This window comes from Apodemus sylvaticus, chromosome 6 (genome assembly GCF_947179515.1).
Source record: "Apodemus sylvaticus chromosome 6, mApoSyl1.1, whole genome shotgun sequence".
NCBI lineage: Eukaryota > Metazoa > Chordata > Mammalia > Rodentia > Muridae > Apodemus > Apodemus sylvaticus.
Window position 1 is genome coordinate 40,389,506 of NC_067477.1, and position 18,630 is coordinate 40,408,135.

The 18,630-nt window shown below is 43.1% G+C and overlaps 1 protein-coding gene across 7 annotated transcripts in view; it reads right to left on the reverse strand.

Annotated features, from left to right (window-relative positions):
- The window catches only part of Pcnx1 (pecanex 1), a 148,177-nt gene that overhangs the window by 81,706 nt on the left and 47,841 nt on the right, over positions 1-18,630 (reverse strand). For 6 of the 7 annotated variants that reach the window (XM_052185504.1, XM_052185503.1, XM_052185500.1 and 3 more), the window contains exons 3-6: positions 17,473-17,578; positions 11,250-11,295; positions 10,460-10,549; positions 3,274-4,989 (exon numbers count right to left, since the gene is read on the reverse strand). In XM_052185504.1, coding sequence (XP_052041464.1) covers positions 3,274-4,989; positions 10,460-10,549; positions 11,250-11,295; positions 17,473-17,578 — 1,958 coding nt within the window. The remainder of the gene's footprint in view (positions 1-3,273; positions 4,990-10,459; positions 10,550-11,249; positions 11,296-17,472; positions 17,579-18,630) is intronic. The other variant, XM_052185505.1, reaches the window with a different exon arrangement.

The window sequence follows — 18,630 nt, forward strand, 5'->3', positions numbered from 1 at the left end:
CCCAGACACATAAAATAATAATGCAAATAAGTCTAAAAAACCAGAAATGCACAATACTGCATAAATCACAATAAACAAATGCAAACTGCTCTACTTCAGCTATTCTTTATAATCTGACAACTAATATAGAAAGCATACTATAAGCTTAGTAGCATCTTGTAATACTGATATGTAAAGTACTGCATAAATTTAGGGGCCCAGAGAAGACCATCTTTATTTGAAATAAGACAAGTTAGAAGATAGGACATTTTTATTAAATATGTGTATTTTTATTTTTAAAATATTAGTAATAAATTAGAAATATACCTTATAATTATAAAAAGTAAGTACAAAGCAAGATGCCAATTAAAAATATCTTAGTATGAACTTAAAATTTTTCACCTAGGCAATTGCAGACAACTATTAATAAGACTTGACTTTGCACAAAGAACTTGATTGGGAGTGGAAAATCTCAGAGTACCCACAGGAGAAAGCTTGCAGCACCACGGCAGAATGCCTGCCTGGAGGACAGAGAGCAAACCACTGTTCTGGTATGACTACATTACCATAAAATAAGTTATATGACACATCCTTGCCAAAAAGGCAAAACCTACATTAATAGATAAGCTACTAAAAACGTTATTCTTTTAGTATTGAGTGAGAAATTGAAGATCCAGGTATTTGTATTTTTACTACTGTTAAGTTTCACATCTCGAATTTATTTCAACATGTGCCTACATCCTTGTATTTAACTACGCATCACTGAACTAAGTGTTAAACAGGGCAGGACACATATCTGTAGCATAGCCAACTGGCCTGCTTCCTAATTACAGTTCTACTATTAGACATTTACCACATGCTAGGCACTCTGTGAGCATCATATTTTAACCCCCTTCATCTTTCACTATAACACATCTTTCACTATAACTATCAACCACATCCTCAAATGGCAGCGCAGAGGCCTAGTGAAGAGAAGTGGCTCTCTGAGGGTGACAACTACAGTGAGCGCATAGGCATGTGAGTGCGTCCTAGGCTCCATGGCCACTATTATATGCCATTTTATTACAAAACTTTCAAGTACACTTTCACAATTTTATCCTATTGCCTACTAACACCATTCACCATAATAATAGAGTAAGTTTTTAAAGAACTCAAAATTAAAATTTACTCATGGTTTTATGTCTAGGAAAGTTGTCTATGAGTGTGTATGTCTGTGTGTGCATACATGTGTATGTGGTGTGTGTTTATATAGTGTGGTAGTAATGATGTGTGTTGTCATGTTTCTGGAGGACAATATACATGACAGAATTGACAGCCCAGACACATCCATCTTAAACCGACTGTAACAATGAAGTTCACGCCAATACATACTGAAATTCTGTCCATTTTAAATCACCAGGTTTAAATTCCTTCTTGCTACTTCCAGTTTTCTCGAAGTTCAACCAAACCACAGCAAACCTTTGTATTTTGGGGCAATGGAAACAACATAAATCTCCAACATATCTAAGTAATTTTGTTTCAATCTGATTTTCAGTATATGCACAATAAAAACAAATAAAAGAAAACCTAGCAGGAACCTCCTTAGACAAAAAGTATTTTCAACTTCCTGCATACTAGTGAAATTTCTTCAACTAAGCTAAGATTTAAAAATTTTAGTTCATTGTTTTATTATTAATATTTAATGGCCATTTTAAAGATATAAACAAAAAATCTGTAATCTGGAAGTATGAGGACCTATACAGTCATATAACTGTATGAAGAAGCAAATACCACTGCCCATGTACTTTGTAAAACAAACAAAAGAGGAAAAGCCACATCTGCTGTGGAAGGCTGTGACACAAATGTGCGCAGACAGACTCGCCACAGCCGGCCTACACAGACACAACACGCACATGTTGGCAATAACATTTATTTCAACAATACTTAAGCCTTATTAGCATGCTCAGTCTCAAATGTATGTGGCTGACTTAAAGAATTAAGTTCTCTTTTCAAACCTAATGGATTCTATGACACCATAAACAGAAACACATGACACAGTTTCTCTGAGAAGCCTTTGTAGTCTTTCAGATCTGTTGTAAAATACAGAATGATATCCAGGTTAAAAATTCCTAGGAATTTAATTACTGCACAGCTATTAAGTGGTAGCAACCACTTCAGATACAATTCATCTCTAACATATAGGCTAGAAAACTACTTCGATAGCTCCTTCAGCACTAAAAATAATTTCTTTACATTCCTATTATGTTGATTTTTGTCAGAACCTTACCAAAACCACAAAGTACGTTTCCACAATAAGACCTTTGAAATAGTGTCGATGAGTCTGAAATTCTTTTGAGGTAAGTGTAGACATGTTTTAATATGTCTACATAAACAGAACATTATCATAGCAAATGACAATGACCCTTATATTACAGACATGCATACTGACAATAGGAGGTTCATTCTTACTCTAGTAAAACAGGCATTGACCTGCATGGGGAGGAGAAAATGGGAAAACACCTTTGACAAAAGGCCTAACACACACTGACACAGCAGTGAAAATCCTGAAATCACCAAGTCATTACTTTACCCAAACACCATCACCATCACAGGGGATACCATGGTAACTCTTAACAGATTAAAATACTAATAGAGCCAGATGACATGTTGCACTCCTTTAATCCCAGCACTTGGGAGGTAGAGGCTGACAGATCTCTGTGAGCTTGAGGCCAATCTGGTCTATGTAGTGGGTCCCAGGCCAACCAGGGCTACACATTGAGATCCTGTCTCAAAGATTAAAAAACATAATCACATGATAAATACAAACTATAAACTTCAACTTAATTTAACTTTAAGGACAGTATGAAATTATAGGAAAAATTGTTTCTTAATAACTAAAACTTGGACTGAGAGAAAAGCACAGAAATAGAAAAAGAGTTGGCTATCCAAATCTACACTGGCGCTACAGTAGCATTTGGAATGGTCTCATGTGATCGGAGCACCCACCTTTGGAAGCTCAGCTGCACACTGTGGAAGTCATGGCTGTGAGTGGCTTGTCACCCTAATACAGCTGCAATATTGTTGCTATTGTACAAAGGACAAGAAATAACTGGGTTACTCCTAGCATGACTAGCTTAGAAAGAAGAGGCAGTCAAGAACCAGCTGATGTGTCCCCAAGACAGCTGGGCCACTGGAGCCTACCATGTTCACCGAAAGAAGTGTGCTTTCCTAACCCAGAGGAACCGTACTTTCTGCAGGCTCTAGTAGACTGTTGGTGCAGCAGTGTTAATCTGCAGTGGTCCCATAGCTACTCACCTCCAGTGGCTGCATCTTGCTCTTCCCCTTCAGGAAATGCAACCTGGCTTGGCAAACTATTCCTGGACCGTGTGACTGTCTCTAACTGGGAAGCCCTGCCCAGTAAAGACAGCTCATCCAGCACCTCTCCCTCTTTGGCCTCAAGATCTGACTTTGAAGTGGTTAAGGGCTTTATACTGTCTGGTGCCAGCAGCTTGTTTGAGTCATTCAAACAGGCCACGGTGCCACTATCCAAGCTCAGCACCCGAGCCCGCGTCTTGGCACTGTTTGTGCTGGAAGACCTCCGAGAGGCCCTCTTTTTGATGGTTCCCTCAGGGCCTAGATGAGCTCTATGCGTGTGGTCGGAGTCTGTGCCCCGGGACTTATGGCCATGTTTGCTCTTGAGGGCACTGTATTTGCCCTCGGGAGACTGGCAGGCATGAGAAGTGGCACTGGAAGAGCTGTCGCTGCTGAACTGGTGAGCAGAATGAACACTGGGTGCTCTGCTCAAGTCGCTTGGATCACTAGAGTCCTCATCATGACAAAATACAGCACTGTGCGGCTTGGTTCCAGAGACTCCGCGGAAGGAAACGTAGTCCCTATGGCGACTGGAGTCAAAACTGCTGGCCCGTTTCTTTCCTGTGCGCCTCCTGCCTGGCTTGTGGGCAGAAGTTGTCCGGTGGATTACGTTGGAGGATTTGGGTCGGACGTCTCCTTCCTTCTGCTTCCCACCATCGTCTTTACAAGCGTTGGCATCTGTGCAAAGGCTGGGCTTCTCACCCTGCTCCTCTCTGCTCTCTGTACTTTGCTCAGCTGGGCTGTCCCCAGGGACAGTAAACTCATTCGCGTGGGGGTTTTTATTGGCATCTTCTGATGCAGAACTGCTGGGAGCAACCTGGTCAGGCATCTCCTCAGAGGCCTGAGCATCTGGGGTCTCGGGAGGCCCAGCAGGTGTGCTCCCCTCTGGGGCAGTCTTGTCACTGCTAGTCCTTGGGTCAGCAGCCCCGTGGCTCCTCTCTTCCACTGAGTCAGCACCACACCCTTTCTTCCCGGTACTCTGGTCTACCACTTTAGGAGATTCCTCATGCTCAGACAAGATGCTCTCGATGTGGGTGGAGCTGGTCTGCTCACTTTTATAGCTGCTGAGGGTGCTGTTGGTGTCCCTGTCGGTCCCACTGCAGTAGCTCTCGGTGGACCCGCTACTCCGCGTGCTCAGGCTCCTGAGACTGTCCACACTCTTTTCAGCACTCAGCGCCCTGTTCTTCCCGCACTTTGTGGGTTGTTGAGAGTTACTTTTTCTCCGGTCAGCAGCAGGCTGAGACTGTGCAGGAGGGCAGGACTTCCCCACTGAAGACTCCTTAGTGCCTGAGTGAGGCTTACATGAGTCTAACTCAGTAACAGGGTCTAACCCCCGTCTCTGCTGCTGCTGGTAGAGAGGAAGGCCACTCAGTGATGCGTCAGGAAAAGCCACGGCAGAGCTGGAAGTCCGCGGCACTCCTCGCGGCCGGTGCTCCTTCCTGTAAGAGTGTGAATGTAAAGGTACAAGAGAAGCCACTTCTGTGTCACAGGCACTGCACAGTGACTGATCGACACGGTGGTGCTGGCTATGACTTGGCAGGCTCACTTTGTCACTAAAGTCCCTTGGTAAGTCCTGTCCACAAGAGGATAAGGATGGCTGAATAGAAATGAAGGAGTCATTGGAGACCAGGCGGAAAAGCTTGCGATCAGTCGCCAAATCTGTGTCAAACACAGTTAGAAATGTTAATACAGATACACATCAGCTTCTGTCCTGGTTAACAAAGAAAAGGATTCACCGTATACAGTACTAAGTCAAGTATACGCAATCCTCAAGCCGAGCACTGAGCAAGCTAACTTCTCAACCCAAAGGGCTGGTTTCTGTTTCAAAACTGGACACAGAACCCATTCTAACTGATGGAAGAAACTGAACTTTCACATTATTCGAGAACATGTTAAGGATCTAGAATATATGTTGCTCTGTATTATAAGAGCTTTCCTTCATCTTCTATTTAAGGCAGGAGCTAACAACTTAAATTATCATATAGACTTCATAAATAGAATTATATATATAAAAAGTCCATCTCCCTAAACAAAAGTTGACTTTTAAAACCTTCATTTTGACAGGAAAGGATGCCTGAACCTGATGTTAAGTTCATACAAAGAAAATAATTAATTTAGGTGTGGTGACACATGCCTGTAATCTAAGCACTTAGGAGACTGAGGTAGCAAAATCATGAGTTTGAGGCCAGTCTGAGCTATATATACAAAAAACAACAAAAAGAAAAGAAAAACTATTCTTTAATTATTGTAACCATGTAGACAAACTATAACTCAGATTAGGGTTAGGTATTGACTTGAATCTCAATGGTAAAAGCAAACACTCTCTCCTAAGATTAAAATAAGAATGAAGTTACTACACATATTTATATTCTTAAAAAAAAAAATCCAAATCTGGGACCAGCACGGTAGCTTACTGGGAGAAGGCTGGCCTGATCTGGATCCCAGAATCCATATAATAAAGGTAGAAGGAGAGCTGACTCTACACAGAGTAATTCTCTGACATCCACATATGCTCTAGGGCATATATACAGACACACAAAAACACACACACAAACACACACTCACACTCACACACAAAAATCACTAAGTCTATTAAGAAATGGAAGTCTTAGAATGCTAATGATCAGGACTAGAGTGATGGCTCAGCAGTAGAGCACTGGCTGCTCTTTCAGGAGACCTGGATTCAACCCCTAGCACCCACACAGAGCTTCCTGACATCTGTATTCCAGTGCCAGGGGTCTGATGACTTCTTCTGGCCAAGTATGCAAGGAATGCACAGACACACATGCAGGAAAAACAGCCATATACATGAGAAATAAACAATTGAATAAATATTGAATTTTAAAAAATGTTAATACTCAAAACCAACTTCCCTCAAAGACCTGGAGCCGGTGGAGCATGTGCACGCGCATGTGGAGGCGGAGCTGACGCGGGTGTCTCCTCAGCTGCCAGCCCTCCCCATGACTTTCTGAGACAGGGTCTCTCTGAGCCTGGAGCTCTCTGACTTGGTCAGCCTGCTTGGACAGCAAACTCTAGCAGTTGCTTTTTTTTCTCGGTTTCCCCAAGACCACAGGTGTGCACTGCCACAACTCATGACTTACACTGGGGATTGAACTCAGGCCCTCTTATTTCCACAGCAACAACAACCAGTGGCTGTCAGGCTGAAGAAGCAAAGGGATGGTAGCAGGTGCAGGTTTCTTCTTCGGTGACAAAAAGGTCTGATAACAGTACTATAATCCTGTGTGTGTGCTAAAAAGCATTTAAGCTAAAAGGGAGCATTTTATAGAATGAAAGCTGAATCGTAATGAAAAATAATAGGACACAAAGTTACAGGACGTTCTCAGTGGCAGAAGTACCAACTACTTCACTCTTCACTCTTCCCTAAGCTAACAACTACCCATACTTATATGTAAAGCAGAACTGTGCTCTTAGATTGTCTCTATTAATGACAGAAACATGTTATTATTTCTCTTAAAATCTAAACTCCCTCCCCTATCTTTCATGTCTTTTATTAGTTAACATCTTAGTTCTCTTGTCCTTTGCAAGAATTTATTGGAAGTATAGTTTATAATCCGGCGCTTGTTTTTCTCCTCTAATTCTCTTAAAACAATTCTTCAGGACTTTTTGTTTGTGTTTTGCTGAGTGGTGCTGGAGACTAAACCAAGGCCCTAACACACACACATGCTGGGCAAGTGCTTTCCCTCTCAGTCACATCTCCAGTTTAACAGGTTCAGATACTACTCCATTAAAATTACTTGTCAAGGTAAACAGTATCTCCACTGTTGTAAGTAATGGCCAAGCCGCATCCTCAAGCTCTGTGTCTGAGCAGCAGCAGTACGACAGATGAGCCTTCCTCCAGCATGCTGGAGTCCAGCAGGCTCCGAGTTCCTCTTGGCACACCAGCAATTCCTATGTAGTCTAAACTTCCAGGCAGAGCCCTGAGACTTTTCCTCACCTATACTTCCTCTTTGCCAATCTTTCCCAGCTTCCTGGCACCAGGACGAACACTCAGAAACATCTAGGTGGACTATTGTCCCTGTATTCTTCGAGCCTGTATGTGCATGGGGGTGAGCTAGAAAATTCTGATCCTGGACAGGGAAGACATATATATGTGGGACAGCGGACACTGGCAAAATCTCCTCCTTGGAAGTCAAGAACCAGGTGAATCCCACACGCTCAGTTCTGAGAATCTAGACTCTTAGGACAAAATAAGTATCAACCAGGCACCTGACCAAGCCAGTCCCAAATAATATTTCAGCAGCTCAAACAGTTGCCACTAGGTGGTGACAAACCCCAGGCAAGACCGTGTAAACCCTGTTCCAGCTAACCTTGCAAACTGACCCATTAGTTAGTTCACCAGCTTCAAAAGAACCTGACTCTGTGTGCGTTTGCACTGTTTGCTTCGAGGTTTCTGTTGGAGGTTAGGTTTGGGGTTTTTTTGTTTTGTTTTTTGTTTTTGTTTGAGAAAAGGTCTTATTCTATAAATGGAGGGTGGTTTAGAATTCACTGTGCCACTTTGCTGCCTCAGATTGGCCTTGAAAAAGCGACAATCCTGTCTTACCCTCTCAGGTTATAGGTATGAACCTATATGCATAGCTCTTACTCCATATTTAATCTGTTGGCTGGTGGCTTAGTATTTAAAAAATGACAATTCCCAAATGTCTAACCCAGACATCTAACCCGACTTCCCTCTTCTTGTCACTACTCTGAGGTCCCAAAGAAGCACATACTAAATATGTGGACATCCCCCAACTGGACCCCCCACCCCAGCCTCCATTCTCCCCTGTCTTTAATTTAAAAAGGACACCCCATTGTCCCTTGCAGTCTACCCCAATATAGTACTATTAAAATCTTATGTAACATTACTAAAATCCATTAATAGCATCTTATTAGTACATACATACATACATACATGCATACATACATACACACACACAGGGGGAGGGGAACAGACCATGGACCTCCCAACTTCAGCATCCAACTTTGGTACAGTCTCAGAGTCAGGCTGCAGTGGCAGTTCATCTTCTTAGGAATTAGAGCAAGCATTTTTATGACCTCTGAGAGGTCCTGGCACCCACACAAACTGGTTTTCAAACCTGACAGGTGTGCTCCTACTTCACACCTCTTACCTCTGCTGTGCCCTGCAGAGAAGGGGCTCTCTTCAGGTCTCTACTGTAAAAAGCTACTCTAAGATCACTACTCTTCCTAGTCTCTATCTCTGTTTATTCTTATAACCGATTCACAGTAATACAACTCCAGAATGAGGCCATGAAAGTCAGAAAAGGGTACAAACTGCTCACTGATTAATTTATAATATTTAAAACAGTGCCATGCACATAGTAAGAACAAATAAAAGTCAAGTTAAAAAACTATTTGAGGGACCAGAGAGATGGCTCCTGCATTAACAGTGGTTGCTATTCTTGAGTTCAGTTCTCTGTCTCTCACTGTCTCTCTGTCTCTGTCTCTCTCTCTTTCTCCCCCCCTCCAATATCCACACTCATACCCACACACTCACATCCACAAACAATAAGTATTTTTTACACTATTTTAAAGTAGTATAATAGTTTTAGTTTAGCTGTGACTATAGGTGAGTTTCATGCAACTCCTTTTTAAGTCAAAATGGGCTCATCTGTGACAACAGCCTGAGGTGACAGCTGGGGAAAAGACACATGAAGACAACCAACCCTGTGGAGGAGACATCAACCAACCAACCAACAACTGGGATTCAGGCGGGCCATGTTCTTAAAGGACTCATGTCAGTGTGGTACAGCCACGCCCACTCACTTACAAGTAGTTTAGGGATCCTTCCCCTCCATAACAGAGCTGGGTACTGAAGGACAGGTGAGCTGCAGAGCTACCTAGGCCTCTGCAAAAATGAGCAAGTGGCCTTCTAAGCTAGACAACAGTCTATGCCAAGGGAACTCCAGACATTATCTAAGCTTCTCTATCCCTGGCTACAATGGCAGAGTTGTATGTGTATAATTCTCAACCTGACGAACTATCATAAAACAAACAAACAAACAAACAAAAAAAAAAAACAAAGCCCTTGCTTAGTGCTTTTTAGATACATAGTAAGATAAGGAGATACATGACTCCTAAATGCACGCAGGCTCAGTGCTCTAAGACTATGACCTGGTTGTCAAGACATCACAATGGTACACATTATAGAAATGAATACTGCAATATGAAAAGTAACTGATTTAACTTTAATTTGAAAGAAAGAAAACGAAATCCATACCACACAGTTTGTTTAGAGGCCTGGGGGGAGGGGTCCTCAAAAGCAATTTAACAATGACAAAATAACTTTCAAGTACCAGCAACAGAATATGACTATAAGAAATGAATTTTGGGGGCTGGAGAGATGGCTCAGCGGTTAAGAGTACTGACTGCTCTTCCAGAGGTACTGAGTTCAATTCCCAGCAACCACATGGTGGCTCACAACCATCTGTAATGGGAACTGATGTCCTCTTATGGTGTGTCTGAGGACAGCTACAGTACACTCATATACATTAAATAAAATAAATAAATCTTAGAAGAAGAGGAGGAGGAGGAAGAAATAATGACGTTTGGTGGGGGTGGGACTGGGAGAAAGGCACTCAGGTGGAGGAGTTAGGTGGATCTCTATGCGCTTGAGGAGGCCAGCAAACACTACACATGTATAGAGAGCCTGTCTGTCTCAAAAAGAAGAGGAGGGAAAACAAATCGAATTGGGTGAACCATCAAGTTAACGGGCCACTAAAGAAACAGCAGACACTCACCTGCTGTCCCACCCCGGGGCATGTGTTCATACAATCTCTTTCTCTGCTTAGTCTAACTTAACTCAGTACGCTGAAAGCACTTAAAATGTGCATTACTACTATTCTAGTAAGTTCTTTTATTGTTTCCTACAAGTGACCACATTACAACCAGACATGGTGGCTGATGTCTGTAACTCAGCACTCAGGAGCAGAGGCAGGAGGATCACCTAAGATTTTGAGGTCACTCTGAGATCACAGTGAGTCACAGCTCTGTCAGAGATATGGGGCAACAGCTTGTACAGAAAATTACCAAGCAAGCCCTTGTGTTAGCTGTGCGTAAGGCCTCCTGCAGCGGCCGCAGCCCCAGGCGACGCACTGAGCGCACCGCTTACCTTGTTCTTCGCTTCCTTCTTTACACAGACTAGAGCTCTGGCCCAGACTCAAGCTTATGTCATCAGAGGTCTTAGCAGTGTCCGTGTCTCCTACAATGTAGACAAACACATGAGGGCATGACACTGACGCAAAGGCACAGTCAGAAGGGACAGAGTGTGGGTGGTCTGTCACCTAAGGCAGGCAGGTTGGCACGCCAGCAACTCCTCACTGCGTGCCAAAAGCACTGAATTTCTTACTAAGTAGGACAGCCCAGGGGAGAACATAGCAATGTGACACAACAACACAACATGTAACACAGAACACAAGTGATATGGGAGAGTTTGTGCTAGCTTTTTTAAAAATCAGATTCTAAAAAGAAATGCCAATTATCTTATAACAAAACTGAAAATGAGGAAAATGTCCTTCCCTAGGAAGGTTCCCTAGGAAACTACAGCACTATACAGCAAAACTATACATTTATTTTAGGTAAATATACAGAAAGAGAAATAATTCTCTTTTAATTTTTCAATTATGATCACATTTAAAACTTGTACAGCAAACTATTTTTTCATAACTGCACCCATACTTAGGAAAACATATCCCCCATGCCAAAAGATTTCTAATAAATCAAAACTTATAAATAATATAAATGCTCAAATTTTTTTGAGATACTCAAATGATGAAAGGATAACACAATTTAAATCAGGCAATGTAATAAGAGCATGTCACAGCCTGACGTATTTAAAAGTTCCTTGTCGAGGACACTGCTTTAGAGGGGAGAGGACAGACAGCCGGGCTCGGTAAGGCTACCTTTAATAGTTGCTGCTGTTCCGAGTCGAGAGGATCCAGATCCAATCTGAAAGCAAGACAAGAAACCAATGAGTTAACACCCCAGCCATAAGCCTCACTATCATCTTCTGTGACTATGGTCCTTAAAGACACCTGTTTGGCACGCAGCTGTTTGTAGCACATGCTGATAAGCCCTCTGTATACTAAAGACTGATGGAGCCCCTGGGGCCAAACACCTGCCACCCCAAGGGAAGTGCATGGAGGAGTTATTATCATTATTTTACATTACATCATGGCATATTTGTGTTATAAACCAGAAGCAAAGCCACACACTGAGTCTGTGGGAAATAAATAAGACTTCTTAGGGCAGAAAACAACAAAGCTTGAGGGAAAAAATATACTAATATGACACAGAATACAACATCAAGTCTTACTATTCTTAGTTCTAAGAAATGAAGAACTTTTTTATTGCTGGGTAGAACATTTAAAAATAATAAAAATCAAAAAAAGGAATTCTTAGTACAAACTGTAATTGTAATTGAGCCTTTAAAGTTTATACTCAAGATGGCCTAACATTTTCCTAAATGTTACACACATCATTTACACAACCATATAAACAAATACCACAAATTCCACAAATACAGTAAGAAAACAAAATACAGCATCATTCTGCCAACCAAACTAGCAAACTGCAGAAACTCTTCCAGTAAGTCTGTTTCCATGGACTCAAGACAGTTTCTCACATTCTGCATTGCAAATAAAACTTAAATCATATAGTACTTATTTTATTCAACCTCCCTTTCAGAAAGTCACTGTAGCTGCAGTATACCAGAGACAAGCTCAGAAGATGGGTGAATGTACCACTCGCAGAACAGAAGAGGCTAAATTAAAAGACACTGGAGATGTATGCTGTGATGCGTAAGAATTTATCAATGAAAAAAAAAACAAAAATACGTACAGGTGAAACTATAAACTCCATGTTACCAATAAAAACTAAGCTTCTCAGGGCTGGAGGGAACACTGTCACTGAGTGCTTGCTTTGGAAGCAGGAGGATCTGACTTCAGATCTCCAGCACCCAGTAAACAATGGTGGCCCCTGCAAGCCCATCATCAGGTGTGTGGAGAGGCTGGTCTTTAGGACTCACTGGCCAGCCACTGGCCAGCCACACACACACAGCAAATGCATGCACTTGGGCACATGCTCACAACACAATAAGATGCATGCACACTGAGTTTTGTAATATTTTAGGGCTGTTTGTTATGTTTGATTCTCTCCGGATTTCTTAACATCTGCTTTAAATACACCCTCAGGCACTCACTATGCTGCCCCTGAAAGGAAACAGTTGCAAGGCGTGGTCTTACCAACCTGGAATTCTAGCACATGGGAGGCTGAGGTAGGAAGATTTCAAGTTTGAGACCAGCCTGAGAAACTATTTCCAAAATTAAAAACAAGTAATAATAGTAAAAGAATAAGCCCCTAATTTTTTAACAGCAAAATTCCATTCTTAAAACACCTACTAAACAGGTAGGTAAGCTACTGGGAAAAATATAATTTGTCTACTAGAAATACAAACACATAGTGACTTCTTAGATCAAACTTTTAAACAAGCAAATACAACCCCCACCTAACGGATACTATTCTGAAAATATAAACTTAGAAAATAAACTGTTTGGATGTGAGTGTTCGTTATTTGCTCACAATCCTCAAATGTTTCCCTTTTCCTTCTTGGCCAAGCTTCGCACACATGTGGCTCCACGCCCAGCACCATGTAGAGGGCTACAGGACCTAGTGGTTGTAATGGATGTAAGGGAACAGCCTCTGGAAGGCCCAGACAGAGACTGTCTGTGTGCCCGGAGAAGCCTCTGCCCTACTCGCCTACTTCCTAACTCCCTCACACCGCACAACTCAGCTGCTCCAGGGCCTCAGGACAAGCCTAGAGGGCAGAGACAATGCCAGGCAGCACACAGCTGCCTCCAAACCCACACAGCAAACACCAATCCCACGTCTCCAATCCCTCTTGGATGAGTAATGTACTGTCTGCTGGTGAAAGATCACACATAATTGATTCCTAATGCTTTCTGTATCAAGCCCTCTCCAAAATCAAAGAATCATAACATCTGTACACAACAGACAGTTAAAAATATAAATTACAGAAATGTCATTGCAGAAAAGCTCATGACATTTGTGACACAATCAACAAAGAGAGAATGCATAGTGACTGCACTATCTATAAAAGATTTTACCATGTATGATATCATAAAAGGTTTAATTTTCTTCTTTAACTCTTATTTGTTAAATTTTGTAAAAGTAAAAAGAAAAAATGAGGAAAATGGTAGTAACTCCTACACTTAGAAGTTAAGTTTTTCATTTAAATGGTTTATATAAACAGTCCAGTGTTTTCCCTATGGTAAGCACCACCACAGAGATCCAGCAAGAACTGGGGACGTCAGGCCAGGCCACACCCTGCAGTGGAGTCCTGCCTTGCTCTCTAGCTGGAGTTAATTATTCTTCCTCTGAAGTCAGCCCTTTTTCTAGGCGATTATGAAGGCAACTATGACTTTGTGAAAAGATTTTCTATTAGTTCCTTAGTAACAGATCACATGACAACAGTGACTTGGGTCACAGTCTCTTGGGTAAGAATAAGTCCCCATCCTTGACCAAACCATGATCCTAGACCAAATATTTACCTTGAATATTTATAAGCACTAAATCATTTCAAAGAAAACAAGAGACAAACAGAAGGGGGGAGTATAGGCCAGGGGGCAGTGCAGGCCAGGAGGAGGGTGCAGGCCAGGGGGCAGTGCAGGCCAGGAGGAGGGTGCCGGCCAGGAGAAGGGTGCAGGCCAGGAGGAGGGTGCAGGCCAGGAGGAAGGTGCAGGCCAGGAGGAGGGCGCAGGCCAGGGGGCAGTGCAGGCCAGGAGGAGGGTGCAGGCCAGGAGGAGGGTGCAGGCCAGGAGGAGGGTGCAGGTCAGGGGGCAGTGCAGGCCAGGAGGAGGGTGCAGGCCAGGAGGAGGGTGCAGGCCAGGAGGAGGGTGCAGGCCAGGAGGAGGGTGCAGGCCAGGAGGAGGGTGCAGGCCAGGGGAAGGTGCAGGCCAGGGGAAGGTGCAGGCCAGGAGGAGGGTACAGGCAAGGGGGCAGTGCAGGCCAGGAGGAGGGTGCAGGCCAGGAGGAGGGTGCAGGTCAGGGGGCAGTGCAGGCCAGGAGGAGGGTGCAGGCCAGGAGGAGGGTGCAGGCCAGGAGGAGGGTGCAGGCCAGGAGGAGGGTGCAGGCCAGGAGGAGGGTGCAGGCCAGGGGGAATATAGACCAGGGGGAGTGCAGACCAGGGGGTGCAGAGTATAGGCTGGGATTGGGGATTAGAGATCGGGGGTGAGGAGAAATGACTAAGGCAGAGGATGGGAAGGAGCAGGATAGAAGAAGCTGAAGGGAAGGCATGGCAACTCCACCTAGACAGTCACGTAAACAATCATGACAACATGTCTGGGAACTACACAACAAACAAGAGTGTGTCCATACAAATCAGTTGCCTTCCATGCAGATACAAATGCCCTAAATCACATTTTTCACTTTAGCTTCTCTAAAAGATAAAAATAATACGTCAAAAACATTACACACTATAAACCATATAAAACACCAATGAGGAAAGTATTTCTCTGTCTTAATGTAAGAACCCTATAGTGTGTGTTTAGATGCTGCATGTTTTAAGTATATTCTGTAAAACAATGACAATGGCTATTCAGGTCACAATCTTTTTGACAGTAAGACTAGGTCACCATCATTGACCAAGTCACAATCCTAGTCCAAATATTTACAGCTATTACAGACCAACCGAAATAACACCAAGGGCAGGTATTCAAAGGTGACTGATACCTGCTATGTCCTTTGATTTGTCCTTCTGAAATTAAAATTTAAAAAAAAAATAAATTAAGTATGGCTTTGCAAACACTAGCAGAAATGCAGGATTAACTCCCAGGGCTAACAGGCTGTTGCCTGCATTTGTAAGAAGGCCAGGGTGAAGCAGGACTGTTACAATGGTCACAGTGATGGCGGACTCAGCTGTTCTGAGGAGAAACTGTGGAACTCATGGAGACAACCAGGAGTGCGAGGCTGGGAAGCAGAGCATTACTGCGAACAGATACCTGCAGTCTGAAACTTTAAGGTTCTGCTCTCATTACCATGGAAACAGGGACTTGTCTCAATAGTTGGTCCTGGATTTTTTTGACTGTTTTGTTATACCAAATTTCCCCATTCCATGGAGGGTGGGAAGAGCTTAACTTTAACACCCTCATTGCTCTATAATGCACAACAGTTTTACAACAAAAACTGTTACTAAAAACTCACTTAAACTTCAAACAAATCTATAAACATGTATTATAAAACAAGACCCTGTGGAAGATTCTGGTTCACAGACTGTGGTATTTCATATATTATTCTTAGTGTTCGGCTATCAAAACCATGACACCAGGTGAATAGAGGGAGAGCGTCAGAGAAGCAGGCCAGCTACTCTGAAGTGAAGGGCTGAGTTCAATTCTATCTGTAAAACTTTATTATCCACTCACATAAAGGTAATTAGCAACCACAAACTGAAAGACAGTCAGGCACGCACAGGCAGCATACTACAGAGTCAGAGAGGAGAGTCTCTCGAGGTTTAAAACTCACTACACGTCAACCATCAGAAACTAAGCTGCAATAACTATAAGGGCACTGTCTGCAAAAAGGGCCAACGCCATAAGATCTGAAAATACTGAGGATTTGGGGGTGGTTTCAAGAAGAGCTAAAGTAGGGCAGGAATCAAAACTAGGTCTTTCACTGGGATGGGATTTCAACCCACAGGCTATGATGTGACAAGAGGAACTACTGGGACAGCAGGGGTATGGGAAGGAGATTTAGGAAGTGAGTTCTCCACTACACGCTAATGAAAATGTGTTGTTTCCTTCAAAATGAAGAACTGATAAAGTAACCATGAAACCCCACAATTACATAAAGCTCAGTGTGACAAGTTCCTTTCAAAGTTTACTTCACTGGGGGAGCTGCTGAGAAAGCAATCAGGAAAGAACTGCCGAGGACCTGGCCTGGTGCAGTCCTGTTCAGGACAAAGGAGAACAGAGGAGCAGAGCAGCGGTTAGACCTCCGTAGGGCAGGCATGGCCTTGTCTACGGAACCACCTGAGAGCTTCCCTCTAAGAATAAAAGGAATACAACAGAACACACTATAACTGTTAGTGGTAGGTTTTTATTCCATTTCTAGCATTGCCATTAGCATTTCAGCATTGAGATTTGGGAGATGTTATTTTTATTTTTTAGCCATGCAGACGTTGTGTTTCCAATATGGACTAGGAAAGGTAAGGAGGACGGAGCAGGTGAGCTCAGTCCCTAAGGCATTCACAGCTGCTTGATCAGAAGTAACTGTAGGAGAGCACTTGGTGAGCAGTCCACACGTATATATTAGCAATGTGAACAATAAAAATAACAATTAGGGACTGGAGGGATGGCTCAGTAGGGTTTCTGCCTTTCCACACTGTTGTGTAAAAGGACCAGGGAAAGAGCATCTTGATTTGGCTTGATCCCAACCCCAAACCCAGGACCAAGAAAACAGAATTCCACCAATCCCTGTGCTCACCCCAAGCTCAGGACTTGATGGCCAACCAATCTTCACCCTTCACCTTCAGATCTACCCTGAAAAGCACCATCCCCACCCCCACCCCACCCCAAGAAACCCTATATAAACCCTGCCTTTGGTTTAGTTCTCTGCTGCTTCTTGCCCAAGCAGTGGCAGCCACCATCCTGGGTCCTTCCCAACCCCTGCAATAAATATCTTGGGTGAGGTTTGTTATATAGTGTGGCTTTGTGGTATTCCTTGGCTCCTGACTACCAGCTTCCCTCTCAGAGCAGAGCTATAACACGTCTGTAAGGGAAGCCTTTCCCTTCAGAGCTGTAATACCTACACAGAGGATCTGGGTTTGAGTCCCAGTACCACATGGTGGCACACAACCCTCTGTAACTCCAGTTTCAGGGGATCCAATGCCCTCTTCTCATCTCTAGGCAGGTACATGGCACAAAAATACCCATACCAACCAAATTAAAAATTAACTTAAAATAACAATGAATAAAGATGGCATACATTAATCAAAAAACGTCGTCAAGAGAGCTCGAGAGCCAAGATGGGTGGCTTTAAGCATGCTTGCTTTCTGGCTGGCACTAGCAGCAGAAAGAGGGAATGAGGCGCAGCACAGTAGTACACTCCTACCTGATTGCTTGGGTCTAGACCAGCGTAAGAATTTCTTGAACTGCAGCCAACCGGAGGTGTGGCCTCTCGAATGAATTCTGACATCTCAATCCCTCCACCAGGATCACTGTGCAGGAAAATGGGAGAAAGAGAGTAACTGTCATCAACTGTTACTGATGATCTCCTTTGTTTGGGTTCTATCTTGTTTTCTATAAAATCAAGAGGTCCTGTTTTTTCTTTTTTGTTGTCTCCACAACAGTGTCTCTACACAGTTCTGTCTATTCTATGTAGACCAGGCTGGCCTCAAATTCCCATGCACCGGTTGCTGTTTTTTTCAAAGAGTAAACACAGAGTGAGGACTAATTTGTAAAGCTGGGAGCCGGAACCATCTAATAACCACAGCAGTGCAGAAGAACTCAAAACTTAACTCTTATCGCAAACTGTCCACATCAAACCTGAGGAGAAACTGGTCTTAATTACAGGAAGTGAACAGTTGATAGCCCATGCATACAACCACCCTTGCAAAGAAGTGGGTGCCACTTGTTTCCCAAGAGCAAGTACAAGAGGCCAACTGAAAGCAGTCTGACATCATGCTAGTTGATGTCTCTGAGGGACCCATCGAACTAACTGTCCGACACAGAGATAAACATGCCAGGGAAGTCTCATCAGCTGTGGTTTTATAAGTAACGTGAACTTATTCAGAATACTAAATGCTAGCCGGGCAGTGGTGGCACACGCCTGTAATCCCAGTACTCTGGGAGGCAGAGGCAGGTGGATTTCTGAGTTCAAGACCAGCCTGGTCTACAGAGTGAGTTCCAGGACAGCCAGGGCTATACAGAGAAACCCTGTCTCGATAAAAACAAATCCAAATCTCCCCCCCCCAAAAAAAAGAAAAAAAAAAGAAAAAGAAAAAAAAAAGAATACTAATTGCTGGTAGACCTAAAAACCTGTGCTTCTTGATTTACGTCTGTTGCTGGGCATAGTGGCACATGCCTTTATCTCAGCAGTTTAGAGGCAGAGGCAGGTGGATCACTGTGAATTAGTGGTCAGTCTGGTCTACATACTGAGTTCCAGAACACCCAGGGCTATGTAGCAACTCTGCCTCAAAAAAATAAATAAAAATTAAAAATAAGTAAATAAAAAAAGAGAAAAAATAAGTAAAACCAAAACAAAATGAAA